This window comes from Pituophis catenifer, unplaced genomic scaffold, assembly GCF_029215685.1.
Source record: "Pituophis catenifer annectens isolate HBS135680 unplaced genomic scaffold, rPitCat1.0.hap2 SCAF_6, whole genome shotgun sequence".
NCBI classification, from domain to species: Eukaryota; Metazoa; Chordata; class Lepidosauria; order Squamata; family Colubridae; genus Pituophis; species Pituophis catenifer.
In genome coordinates, this window is record NW_027256886.1 from 14,578,724 (window position 1) to 14,592,204 (window position 13,481).

The window sequence follows — 13,481 nt, forward strand, 5'->3', positions numbered from 1 at the left end:
TAGGAGAACTTTGAAATGCCAGGTGCATCACTTCACCCAACAAAGTAGTTGAACATCATTGATTTATAACTTTCACTCACAATTTTTTTTCCTGCAAATTTAGTTTGCAGTGCTAAAACTGTTGATACCTGCGTGGAAAGCTAAAGAGAGTTGCAGGAGACGAATTCCTGTCGAAGTGCAGCAGCATCCACAAAAGGTGCTAGTAGGGCTTGTAAAGTAATCTCAAGATTATTTCATTATCCAGAGTCTTGAATCCTGTGCTCCCTGCACATGTGAAGCTTTTCAGATCTTTCCTGTCTCTGGTTCACTTCTCCTTGCATGCATAAGTCCATCAAACAGAGGCTCTTCAGAGGTGCAATCCATGAATGGCTGCGGTTGAAGAAAAAGTCAACATATTAACTCAGAAACACTCTTTGTGCAGGGAACTCTCTAAATCCTACTCCATACATATAAAGCTGAGCACAAATTGCCTTCTGGAATTCAAGTTCAACAGCAGAGAAATTGAATATGCATTTATTCTGAACTTTTCCAGAAAAAAGAGACTTTCTCAAGGACAGAACTTCCCTTAGTGATGGCAGTCAAGTCACCATTGTAAATTCCAAAATGAATTCTCTCATTATATCATTTCTTGGGATTTAATAGAAGTATAGAAGACTGCTGTGATAATACAGTGAAAGATAGGTCATTGATATGTACATCAAAGAGAAATAATTGTTCCTCGCCATTCTTCATTAGACTGCCTTCAGAACAATGTGTCCAGTTCTGGGCACACAGCTTAATAAAGATATTGACAAAGTAGAGCTTGGCCAGAGAAGAGCAATCAAGATGATAAGCTGAAAGGAAAACCATATGAAGAATGGTTGGAGGCATCAGACGAGTTTAAGTCTGGAGAACAAAAGTTTGCAGAAACTTGAATTGTCTTCAGAAGAATATAAGCAGTACTTTACTGGTTCAAATTCATTGCCCATGTAGTCCTGCAGTCTGTTCTTAGGGTGGCCAACAACTGCATAAGGAAGTTCACTAGTTTCTCAGCAGATGGCTTCAGAGGCAGTCACAAGTGGGTGTTATGGATGGGTGTGAAAGAGTGGTGTAAAGGTGTGGGCACCAGAGTTCGAAGTAACAGACCCAATTCAATCAAAATTCTGAGGCCTGGGGTTTCCTCAAAGCACGGGTTTATTAGGCATGTCATATTGGCACAGCTGGTGAAAACCTGATTTTGAAAGACCCGACGTTTTCCCCACCCAAATCAAAACCCAAAGTTCTTTCCCCCACACCCATCACATGGTCCAATCAGGTCACCGTCCCAACTCCAGTTGGCGTCAGTCCACGCCTCCCCAGCACCTGGTGGGAATGTCCTTGGTTCACAGGAGAAAGAATTTTATTTTGGCTACAAGGCCCCAGCTATCTCCCTTTCCCACAGCTCCAACAGGCTTCACTGTGGCAGCCTTGAAGATGCTCCATTATGGCTTCAGGGCTGACAGGTGGGTTCTATAGAGTATAGACAGGCGCTATGGGGTGCAGGATCCTCCTACCATCCAGAGAGTCTTTGGGAGAAAAAGTGGCTGGATCAACTTGCAGGAGCCACTTACTGTGTGGACCTCCCACAGACTTTCTCATTGACTTTGCTTATGGGAAGTAGGCGTGGAAGGTCCCAAATGGTGATCAACAGGACTGTGGGACACTGCAATGTTGCAATTGTGCAATTGTGGTTGCCAGACACCAAATCACAATCATGTGAAACTCTGCAACTGATGTAACTGATGTTTTGAATGGTCACTGAACAAAGGGATGTAATCAGTGGTGGGTTCCTCCCGGTTCGGTCCGGTTCGGCCGAGCCGGTAGCGGTGACGATATGACGTCACCGAACCGGTTCTCCCCCTCCCCGCCCTCCCACCCCCCCCCACCCACCCACATTATTCTTACCTTTTATTTGGTCCCACCCCCAATCTATTGCTGCCTCCTGAGTCCCAGCTGATGACTAGAGGGAAAAAAACTGTTTAAACTCTTGCCGCGGGGCTTCAAAGGGCCGTCCTACAGCTGATCAGTGTTAAAAGCAAACAAATGAGTCGGGTCGTAAGTGCGAGGACTGGCCGTAAGTGCGAGGACCTTCCAGAAATGACTCTGACCAGCTAGCCATGCCCACCTAGTCACATGACCTCCAAGCCACACCCACAAAATAAGCCACACCCACAGAACCGGTAGTCAAAAAATTTAGAACCCACCCCTGGATGTAATCTTATCTGAATGGCCGTCATGTAAAAGATGGATATAATTATTCATTATTATTCATAAAACAGGACAGGAAACAATGACTTATTTACAAGGAAGTACATTTCAGTAATTTGGCATCAGGAAAAATGTCTGAACGATAAGAAGTGTTCAACAATGGACAGACCTGCCTCAGGAGATCTTCTTTTGCTAGATGTCAACAATGGGACAGACCTGCCTCAGGAGATCTTCTTTTGCTAGATGTTGTAAAACAGGCCTGTCAAACTTGCGGCCCATGAGCCGGATGTGTCACGTGCTGGCCATGCCCACGCCCGGTTTAGCGAAGGGGGGAAAAGTTGTGATACATCACGTGACGCCACCATGACGCCGCGTGTTTGACAGCCCTGTTCTAAAGAGAATCTGGATGGCCATTTTGAAAACAAATTCTCCCGATAACAACTATGTGGGAAGCAAATTGTTTACAATGGTTTACAATGCTATTTGGATTTTTAAGAATCTATATTCTTATATGATTATGCCTTTAAATTAAAATGTTTGTTGCATCATTTAACTGGAGATTTGTGAGAAACTGTTGCTGTTGTAAAGATGACATTCAACCTCCTCCGTGAAGCTCAGTCCAGATGTATGGAGGTCCCAGATCACCATGAATTCCTTTCTCCCTACAAAGAAAAGGCTACTATGAAATATTTGTTCAGTCACACAATTAAGTACAGACTAGACTAGAAGTGGCAGCCTGTTTAGATAGATGGGTGTCTGCAGGGTATGATTTTAAAAAAAGTCAAGGCAATGGTAATCAAAATGCTACCATCTTGATTTTTTTTACTGTATCCTGTGGACACTCGTGTTGGGATAATTATTTTGAATTAAACACATAGTTCAAACAGCCCAAGCACTCTTTTTGTGCCTGCCTGAGTGTTTGTGCTGCCAATGCAAAATCCCATCCCTATGCAAGGAGCAATTTGGGGACAAAAGGTTATTGGCCTCACTCTAGATCAGGGATGTCCAATCTTGGACTTCAACTCCCAGAATTCCCCAACCACAAGTCTTAAAGTTGCCAGGATTGGACACCCCTGATTTAGATCATTACACACACACTCCACCTGACAACTGTTACTTACATTTTAAAAATCAAAACTGATATGACTGTTCACCACCCAGAGTCACTCGTTTGAGATGGGTGGCTACACAAATTGATTGAATGAATGAATGAATGATGCTGTTGAAATGACCTATAATTTCTGCCAAACTTTAGCAATGTGGTCTGGTGGCCCTTAAATGTTTGCAGGTGGTCAACTGTTTGCAAATCTCAAACAGGTCATAGGCTGCTACAAGCAGATTTTGGATCATGTGAACTAAGTGGGTAAATCATGATTTATAGTTTAGGATGAGCCATTTGTGGGTTATTCAAGCATATCAATGACAAGCATATGTGCAAATGGAAAGTAGAAGATCAGACAGAGAGAAACACTAAAGGAACTTTCCTATTTGTAGCAGACATGTTCTTTTCACCAAAAATAACAGCAACTACCTAATTTTGGCTGAGGTCAAAATATTAACCAGATTGGGATGGATGGGTGCTTAGATGGGAGACCACCAGACTTTTGGTTAGATCAGAGAGTTGTAAAAGCTTACTGGACAGCATTGTCTGCCATGGTTGGGTTGGGGAATAATGAAAAACAAGACAGTGTTGATGACAAATGCACCCCTTTATCAATGTGCATTGTCAATGTTTGTCAGAGTTTGCAGCACATCCGACCAGCACACAAGTAAATGAACTTCAGCAGGATTCAGCATATAATATCAGGAACACAGAAGCAATATTCATAGAAGCAAGTCATTACAGAGTAGAGAGATTCAGAGGCTAATATATTGTACAGAGGCTCACATTACAGAGGCCAAACCAACTCTTCTATACAGTTCAGCAAGTCTAAGCCACGACCAGACTCCAAACGGTCTCTTATGGCCCTATGCAAACAAATACTATGTTTCAGTTTCCAAACAGTCCCCAATGGCTGGGGACTGTTATTGCCATGTCTATTCCAGTCTATGAACATTCATACTCTGACAATGTCAGTGTAACTACAACAGGGGTGAGGCTTCCTTTTGCTGCTACATCTGCCATCTTGCTTTTTTTTTTTTTTACCTTTCCTGAAGATACTGAGCCTGGATATGGACAATGGCAAACTATTTGTATTTTATTACAAAAACTATCCAAATAAATCCTTGAAGCCATCAGAAGGTCAGCTTGACTTCAAGGAGATAGTTTTAAAAACATTTATTTGTACCTATCACATTTACCAGGGCCTTTAGCTTCCTGCTTTTTTGGGAATCGAAAAGCCCTGGGAGATAATCTTACTAAATCCTTATCATTATACCCTGATAACAACTCTGAGAGGGGGAAACATTCCAAATCACCCACTGAGATAGATATATCCCCTTTTTCTCTCTCTCCCCTTTGCTTGCTAATGAATCTATCCATGGTTTTACTAAAGTGATATTTTAATTGCATAGAAAACCATTCTCTTTCCATGGACCTATTTATCCCTCAAAGTGAGACTGATGTTTGTTTTAACAAGTGTTCTTGTCTTCTTTTATTTTAAAGAAACTTGCTGGGATCAAGTCTGAAAAGCTCCTCCAATATTGCTGTCTCTGTTCACAGCTGTTCTTCTCTTCCTCCCTTCCAATAATTAAATGAAAACAAGCTTGAACATCAACAAAAGTAAAAAAAAATAACAAAAAAAGCTTCTTCTAACATGTTAAAAACAAGAGAAAAGTCAAGGAAACAATTGGTCCATTGCTGGGAGAAAGTGGCAAGAAGGTGACAAGCAACAGGGAGAAAGCAGAACTACTTAACTCATTTTTTGCATCTGTCTTTACACAAAGGGAAAAAACAGTCCAACCTATCAAAAACAGCACCACAAAAAACAGACTAGGAACACAAGTTAAAATAGGGAAGAAAATGGTAAGTGAGCACCTGCCTACCCTAGATGAGTTCAAATCACCAGGACCAGATGGACTACAACCCAAGGTTCTGAAGGAACTGGCAGACAAGCTCTCAGAACCACTGAACTATATCTTTCAAAGATCCTGGAGCACCGGGGAACTGCCAAAGGACTGGAAAAGAGCTGATGTAAAAGGAAAAAAAATAGATCCAGGAAACTACAGGCCTGTCATCCTGACCTCAATACCAGGGAATATTCTGGAAAAGATAATCAAGCAACGAATCAGTGAATACCTACAAGCAAACAAAGTAATAACCAAAAGCCAACATGGGTTTGTCAAAAACAGATCATGCCAGACTAATCTTATTGCACTCTTTGATAAAGTGACAAAATTAGTGGACCAGAGGAATGGTGTCGATATAATTTACTTGGACTTCAGTAAGGCATTTGATAAAGTAGACCATAACCTACTACTAGATAAAATAGAAAAATGTGGGTTAGACAGCATCACCACCAGATGGATTCGTAACTGGCTGACCAACCACACTCAACGTGTAGTCCTCAATGGAATTGCATCTACATGGAGAGAAGTATGCAGTGAGGTACTCTAAGGCTCTGTTTTAGGCCCAGTACTCTTCAACATCATCATCAATGATTTGAACGAGGGGATGGATGGGGAATTCATCAAATTTTCAGAAGACACCAAGCTAGCAGGAATAGTCAACACTCCGGAAAATAGACTTAAGATACAGAAGGATCTTGACAAACTTGAACATTGGGCATTATCTAACAAAATGAAATTCTGAATGAAATGGTGAAAAAAGTAAGACTCTACATTTGGGCAAGAAAAACCAAATGCACAAGTACAGTATATGTGGCTGCCAGAAAAAGAAAAAAAAAAAGCCCAGAAACTAGTGAATTGTGATTTCACTGAACTAGGGCTGCATAATATCTTGGTTTACGTAGGTAGAACCTGGCTAAAGAGACATACACATAAAACCTACGAAAAAGAAAGAAAAACAAAGATTGTACCTTTACAGGGAGGATACATGAGATGAGGGTGTGGCTAACTGATGAGGCCTTATAAGGCTGAAATAGATCTATTTTAGTTTCCCAATGGGCAGCAAAGGGTCTGCTGGCTGCCAGAAAAAGAAAAGAAAAGAAAAAAAAAGCCCAGAAACTAGTGAATTGTGATTTCACTGAACTAGGGCTGCATAATATCTTTAACAAAAATGTGTCACTGATGGATTGACACAAGTCTGTGTAACTTCACCTTACTTTTACACTGCAGCTTCTCTTAAAGGAGCAAAGTACATCAATGATGGTGACCAAGCGAGTTTTCAAGAGTCTAAAATAGTCAACAAATAGAAAAGAAACCAGAAACATTTTTGTTAGGAATCTTCACAAGACTATACTCCAAAGAAATAAAATATTTGATGCTACACATCTTGACTGCAGCACGAATACTATATGCAAAAAATTGGAAACAGGAAAGAACTCCAAATGAGGAAGAACTGATAGATAAGATTTTAGAGTGTGCTGAAATGGACAGATTAACAAAAGAAATTAAAGAAAAAGAAGAGACAGACTATTATAGAATATGGAATAAATGGTATAAATGGCTTAAGACTAGAAACAAAGAATAAAGATTATTAGAAGAGAAGAGTATGACTATAATATATATATATAACAAATGTATGGAGTGAAATAAAAATGTATATAGCAAGAATGTAGAAATGTATAATACTAAAGATATAAGTAAAATATATAGATCTGTATAGAAGGGAAGGAAAAGGGGGGGAAAAGGATAAGGGGTGGGGAAGAGAGGAATGAAATGAAGTCACAGGGGGAAAAGACAAAATAACAGAAGGAAGACCATGATGAAACGATGCTTAAAAATGATAAGATATTTATATGTTGTATGTTATGTGAATGTCATATATGTGTTATAATAAAATTACAAATTTTATATCTAAAAAATGTGTCACTGATGGATTGACACAAGTCTGTGTAACTTCACCTTACTTTTACACTGCAGCTTCTCTTAAAGGAGCAAAGCACATCAATGATGGTGACCAGGCGAGTTTTCAAGAGTCTAAAATAGTACTACTAAATAGGTGAGTGTCCAGTTTGATCCAGTAGTCCAGAAAATGTTGACATTGAACTATCCAACATGGTGTTCATGGGCAGCAGTAAGCACAAGGTAAACTTGTTGGTCAATATTTTAGATTACATTTCATATTTTTAATACTTAAAAATGAAATAAATATCTGGAAAGCAAAAGATTTGCACCCAACATCACCTTGATTTCTTCAAAAATAAAAATGGTTGATGTCTACACCTTAATGTTTTGTTTTGTTTTTTTTTGGGGGGGGGCATCCAGTTGTTCCCACTGCATCCCAAACAAGACAAAGCATACATGTAGATTGATAGTCTACAAAAAAATCTCAATTTTTTTTAAAAGTTAAGATTCTTTCAATCTTCCAATCTATCCTTCACTCCCAAGATTTCCTGATGTTCTCTTGGGATGATATGGATCATTCAATGGCTAACAAAATCAGGTTCTGCTTAGTTGTTGTTGTTTTTTTCTGAGATAAGCCAGGATCAACTAGCAGCTACCATCTGTTGCATTGTCTTCTGGTAAGGGGCCATATCCACTTGTTGACTTTTTGTGAGTGCTCCACAAAACTTTCATGGCTGTGCTGCTTTTCTTCTTCATTTTGACACAACAGCTGGCTTGGTAAAGGGCTCTGTAAACGCATCCTGTCCTCTGCATTTTGGCTTCAGAGGGCAGAGATGAGTTAACTCAATTTAACACCCAACATTTAACTGTAGGGTCTGAATAACCAAAAGCAATGTTGCAAACTTGACTTTGGAAAGATGCAACTGGAAATTGGTTGAGCAAGGCAGACAAATTTGGAGCTGGATCCAAATGGCTTTTCCAAATTCTCCACCAGATGTGTGGGCAGAGGGACTGGGGAAGAGAGCATTTCTCTGAATTTATCCAGGGGAAAGAGAAATTCTCTGATTATTGCTCAAGGATAGGAATCTGACTTCATACTTACTGGTCATACCACTGCTTAAAAGCCCCCCAGAGGAGCTGTGTCATCATGCTGCCTTCCCTTGGGATTTAATGGAAGCATAAATCCCTTACCATTTAACCCTAAGAGGAGCTGCAGACTGCTAAGCTGATGATATAGTACAATGGAAGAAAGGACACTCAAAACACGTTTTTCAGTTGTCTTGTCCTTGAATAAGGGCAAGAACAGCCTGCTCTGCTCAAGAACGTTCCTTCAAAATTCACTTCCTTTCTTAAAAGCATATTTTCTTCCATTCAACTGAAAGAGGGGAAAAACCTGGGGAAGAATTTTCTGCCATTGCAACAGCTGCAATTACACAACCCCCCTAACCACACTCCCTGGGAGGTACCATATCTTGATGTATGCTCTAACCAAACAGGCTGGATTGCATTACACACTAGGCCAAGTAAAGCGAACCAGTGTTAACACTAAGGAAGCTTAGCATTTTATGTTAGGACTCAACGACCTCAGCCTCTTCCCCACAATCACATTAATGTATTTTCCAGCCATCCTTGAGTTGGGAAATAAGTTGCACTCCCCACATCCAATCTTATGATGTTTCAACAATGGGCAGTGTTGCTGTCCTCACACAATTTAATGTAGCATAGTTTCAGGCAGGGGTGGTATTCACTTACGTTCGCTACCGGTTTGCAAATGTGAGTGCATGCGCCTCCTCTGTGCATGCGCAGAGCAGAAAAAAGGGGCATGATGACGTCCAGGCAGGTGGGCGGAGCCTTCCGCAGCCACCGCTACTGATTTGTCCGAACCAGATAGAACAGGCTGAATACCACCACTGGTTTCAGGGCAAAGATTGGTGGCACTAGGTTGGCATGTGTGCCAAGCCTTGATTTTTTAAATATTCACTTATTTACCCTTAATTTTTCATGATTCATTGTGTGTTTTTTCTGGCATAGTGTTGATCTTCCAGTAGATTGATAGTCTTATTACAGAAGATCAATACACCCATATCAACCTCCTCCCAGTCTGAATGAACGGTGAGTTGAAATATAAAGCAGAAAAAGGCCTAATCAGAGAGCTCTCGGTGCTATTATGCCTCAGGATTTTTGTTTCCTTTCTCTCTCTCCCTCCAATTTCCTCAATTAATTATTTTTGATCAGCATTCCTTTTCTCCTCCATTCCATATTTTTGTGCATTTAGGTCCCATCTGTCAGCTGGAAAGCCAGCAGCCCAGGTTCGAGACCTGAGCTCCATGTGACAGGGTGAGCACCCATTCTTGCCCCAGCTCCTGCCAACCCAGTTTGAAAGCATGCAAATGTGAGTAGATAAATAGGTACCACTTCGGTGGGAAGGTAACAGCACTCTATGGAAACTGTGGAAATGTGTTCAGACAACACTGGTTCAATGGCCTTGAAACAGAGATGAGCACCGCCCTAGTGGAGCAAAATCTGCAGGGAGTCCTTTATTTTTATATATCCCATGCAGTTATGCTGTCAGACAAATATTCACATACATAACATGATGCACACAAACAGGAACAGAACTCATTCTGACAAATCTGTCGATTTTATGGAAGACTGATAATCCAATGATGAAGTGTTGCCGCTGATAGACCAATGTGAATCAGAAAACCTTGGTTATCTGTTGTAGATTCACATAACTTTCAGAGCCTACTTTGCTTTATGAAGTCCATAGTTTATCCTTCAGCGTGATATGGAACATACAATCTGCTTCTGAGAGAATTATCCTGCTCATTCGTCTCCAACTGATGAGCTTGAGATCTTACTCCATGGTGAGAACATAGCTAAAATCAAAATCCTATCAACAAACACATTAATGCATACTCTTCTCTCTGTTTTGTTGTCTCTGGTTTCTATTGAGAGAAAAGCAGCAAGAGACTGGAGAGGGGAAGAGAGGAGAGGAGAGGAGAGGAGAGGAGAGGAGAGGAGAGGAGAGGAGGACAGAAATGCCGAACATTTTCTTTTCACCTGCCCAGCCCTACCGTAATAAAAATTGTCCAGTTCCTGTGTGCTTGATTTAAATTTGGTAGAAACAGTATTAGATCATCCTATCTAAATCTAACATGCCATTAGAACTGTTGGCATTAAATAGTGCTATAACCCTGCAGCTGCCAGAACTATGTTCTCAAATTCATATTCATAGGCTGTTTAATGAATAAATACATACACATACTCAATGCATATTGCTTTTCAAGGCATTAAACTCCACTTTTGGCTCCAAGCCTATGAGTAATTCTTCTAGTATTTCTATTGCAGGCCCAAAAAGAAGGAAAGGAACTGGTTGATCTTACTGCTTCTGGTTCAAGAAGCAGAAAAGTGGGGTAGAAAATAATCGATTTCCCCAATAATAGCAAAGGGTCATTCCGGGTCTCCTGTGAAGAGTGCCAAAAATTCTGGAACTTTATAAATAAGGCCCTTGAGAGAGATAAACAACTGTCTAGTTTAGAGGATTGCAGATTTCTTGTTCTCATTTTCAACCCAGCTGTTTAATTCTGAATTTTTGACTTCTGGATTCATGGAAGTAACACTGTTTCCTTACTCAGTAAAGCCTCAGAAAAAGTCATAGGGAGCAAAGCAAATAACAGAACATCATACAACTTGCCTGGAACCCTCACTGTATTTCAGACATCAATACATTAGAGAGGGTCCAGAGATATTTTACTAGAAGAGTACTCAAATCTTCTGCTCGAAATAAAATTCCCTATACCACCAGGCTTGAAATTTTAGGTCTGGACAGCCTCGAATTACGCTGTCTACGTTCCAACCTAAGCTTAGTTCATAAGATTATTTACCAAAATGTCCTACCTATAAATGAGTACTTTAATTTCAACCGCAATAACACAAGGGAACTGACCTAAAGACTCTAATGTAGAAGAAAGCATGGACTTGTTCATTGTCTTGTTCCAAACATGGGATGGATTTAAGTTACAGGAAGAGAGATTCCAGTGAAAATAAATAAATATAAGAATTTAAATTTTATTTAAGAGAGGTTCAACTGTAGATGCAAAAGAGAAAAAAAAATACAAGAGTACAAAATATGAAAAAGAAGAGTCAGAAGAAACAACCCTAGCTAGACAGTGCACAAGGGAACCACCGCCTACTGTCAAGATAAAATTTGAGAACTTTGCTCCCAATGGATCCAAAAATCTAACATCTAATCGACTCCTCCTTTATGACATCATGAGGTTCAAAGAGGGTTGATAGCTTTCAGTTTGAAACAGCATCTTGCCACTTTAAGAAACACTGATGAGATAGCCTCCGCCTCGGGCTATTGGGAACAGGTGGATACTTTAAATAACAGAATAAATGAGTTGGGAGGGACCTTGGAGGTCTTCTAGTCCAACTCCCCGCTCAGATAGAAAACCATATACTATTTGAGACAAATGGTTGTCCAATCTCTTCTAAAAACTTCTAGTGTTTAAGCACCCACAACTTCTGGAGGCAAGTTGTTCCACTAATTAATTGTTCTAAGTGTCAGGAAATGCCTCCTTAGTTCTAGGTTCCTCGTTCCCTGATTAGTTTCCATCCATTGCTTCTTGCCCTCATTTCAGGTGCTTTGGAGAATAGTTGACCCCCTCTTCTTTGTGGCAGCCCCTCAAATATTGTAATTATCATGTCACTCCCTAGTCCTTCTTTTCTTTAAACTGGACAAAACCAATTCCTGCAACTGTTCTTCATGTGTTTTTGGCCGCCAGTCCCCTAATCATCTTTGTTGCTCTTCTCTCTGCACTCTTTCTGGAGTCTCAACATCTTTTTTAATATGGTGGCAACTAAAACTGGATGAAATATTCCAAGTCTGGTCTTATCAAGGCCTTATAAAGTGGTACTAACACTTCAACACTAACAAATATAAAAGGAAGAAAAGTAAACAGAAGAATACTTGAGCAATTAAGTAAGCAAATTTAACTCTTCTTTGCTGATCTTCTAGACCAGGGGTCAGCAACCTGCGGCTCTGGAGCCACATGTGGCTCTTCCATCCCTCTGCTACGGCTCCCTGTTGCTGGTCAGCTCCACAATTGATAGGACAGGTAGAGAAAAAAGGATGCTGCACTAGGAGAAGACTATGGTAGGGGAACCGACTTCCAGTTGGCAGAGGGAAAAGGACGCCATGTTAGGAGGAGACTATGATGGGGGAACCAGACTTCCGGTCAGCTCCAGAATTGGAACGGGGGCTTCCAATTAGGACCTTTGTGGCTCTTTGAGTGTTTAAGGTTGCCAAATCCTGTTCTAGACATCCTAGAACAAAAAGCCACGGGGAAAAGTACAAAAAGCCACCTTTCAAAAGGACATGTTAAAATGGACAAGATTTTAATTGATCCATGGGATCTGGGAGAAAGCCCTCGCTATATGAACAAATCCTAATGCACTTAGCAATAACCACCCCAGCTCTGGATTAATACTCACGTTTAAATGTCCAAACTGGAAGAGTCTTGCTGTGAGCTTGATCACAGTTGTCAAAGATGCACTTAGAATGACAAGGCCGGAGATGAAGTCTAGCATTTGCAACACCAGGTGATACCACTCATAATGTAATGGATCTTTGCATGAAGAAGCAAACTTGCCATAAGGAAAAAACAATGAAATGGCATAACTGAGATAGTTTGTACCTGAAACCCCAGCAAAAGAATAATAGCAATAGGGGCCCAGAAGAAGAGATGCCATGGCGATAGCACTTTGAACAGGAGAGCTGATGACATTGAAGATGCTAAAGGCAAAAGCAGCTTCCCACTGCAATGGAAACAAAAGTGTATTATCCCATTCGGCCATTACATAATAGACAAAATACTCATGATACTTTAGAGATTCCTAAGCAATTTTTTTGCCTATCAACAGCTACTGATGGTCTTGTGTATTCCTTGAAAAAAAAGAGTTTTTGTTCTTTGATGCCTTTGGAATCACAAACGCTACCAAAACCCAAAAGAAACACATTCAACTTAGAAAGTTAAATTGCCATTTTAAAAACACCAATTGCCAAGAAGCACGATCCGCAGTTGTGTAAATTTGCAAAAACACAGGCTATGAACTTCAAAACTAAATCATCTTTTGGTTTCACATTTCATATCTTCACAACATAATGTTCTATTGGACAATTTTCATGTATGTCAGGAATCAAGCCATGAACATTTTCACAACTCTCACATGGTTTTCCTATTATGCTGGCTGAAGATTTTGGAGGATGGTTCCAAAAAGTCTCTATTCCAAGTCCTTTTTACCAGTATTATTACTGTCCATTCATATATAACATTTTCCTT

General features: G+C 40.3%; 1 protein-coding gene across 2 annotated transcripts in view; it reads right to left on the reverse strand.

The window, feature by feature from the left end:
• Positions 1-282: 282 nt before the first annotated feature.
• TMEM212 (transmembrane protein 212) overlaps positions 283-13,481 on the reverse strand; it is a 32,692-nt gene continuing 19,493 nt past the window's right edge. The window contains exons 3-4 of one of the 2 annotated variants that reach the window (XM_070946185.1): positions 12,634-12,957; positions 283-369 (exon numbers count right to left, since the gene is read on the reverse strand). In XM_070946185.1, coding sequence (XP_070802286.1) covers positions 283-369; positions 12,634-12,957 — 411 coding nt within the window. Of the gene's footprint in view, positions 370-2,838; positions 2,889-12,633; positions 12,958-13,481 lie in introns of those variants that run through there. The other variant, XM_070946186.1, reaches the window with a different exon arrangement.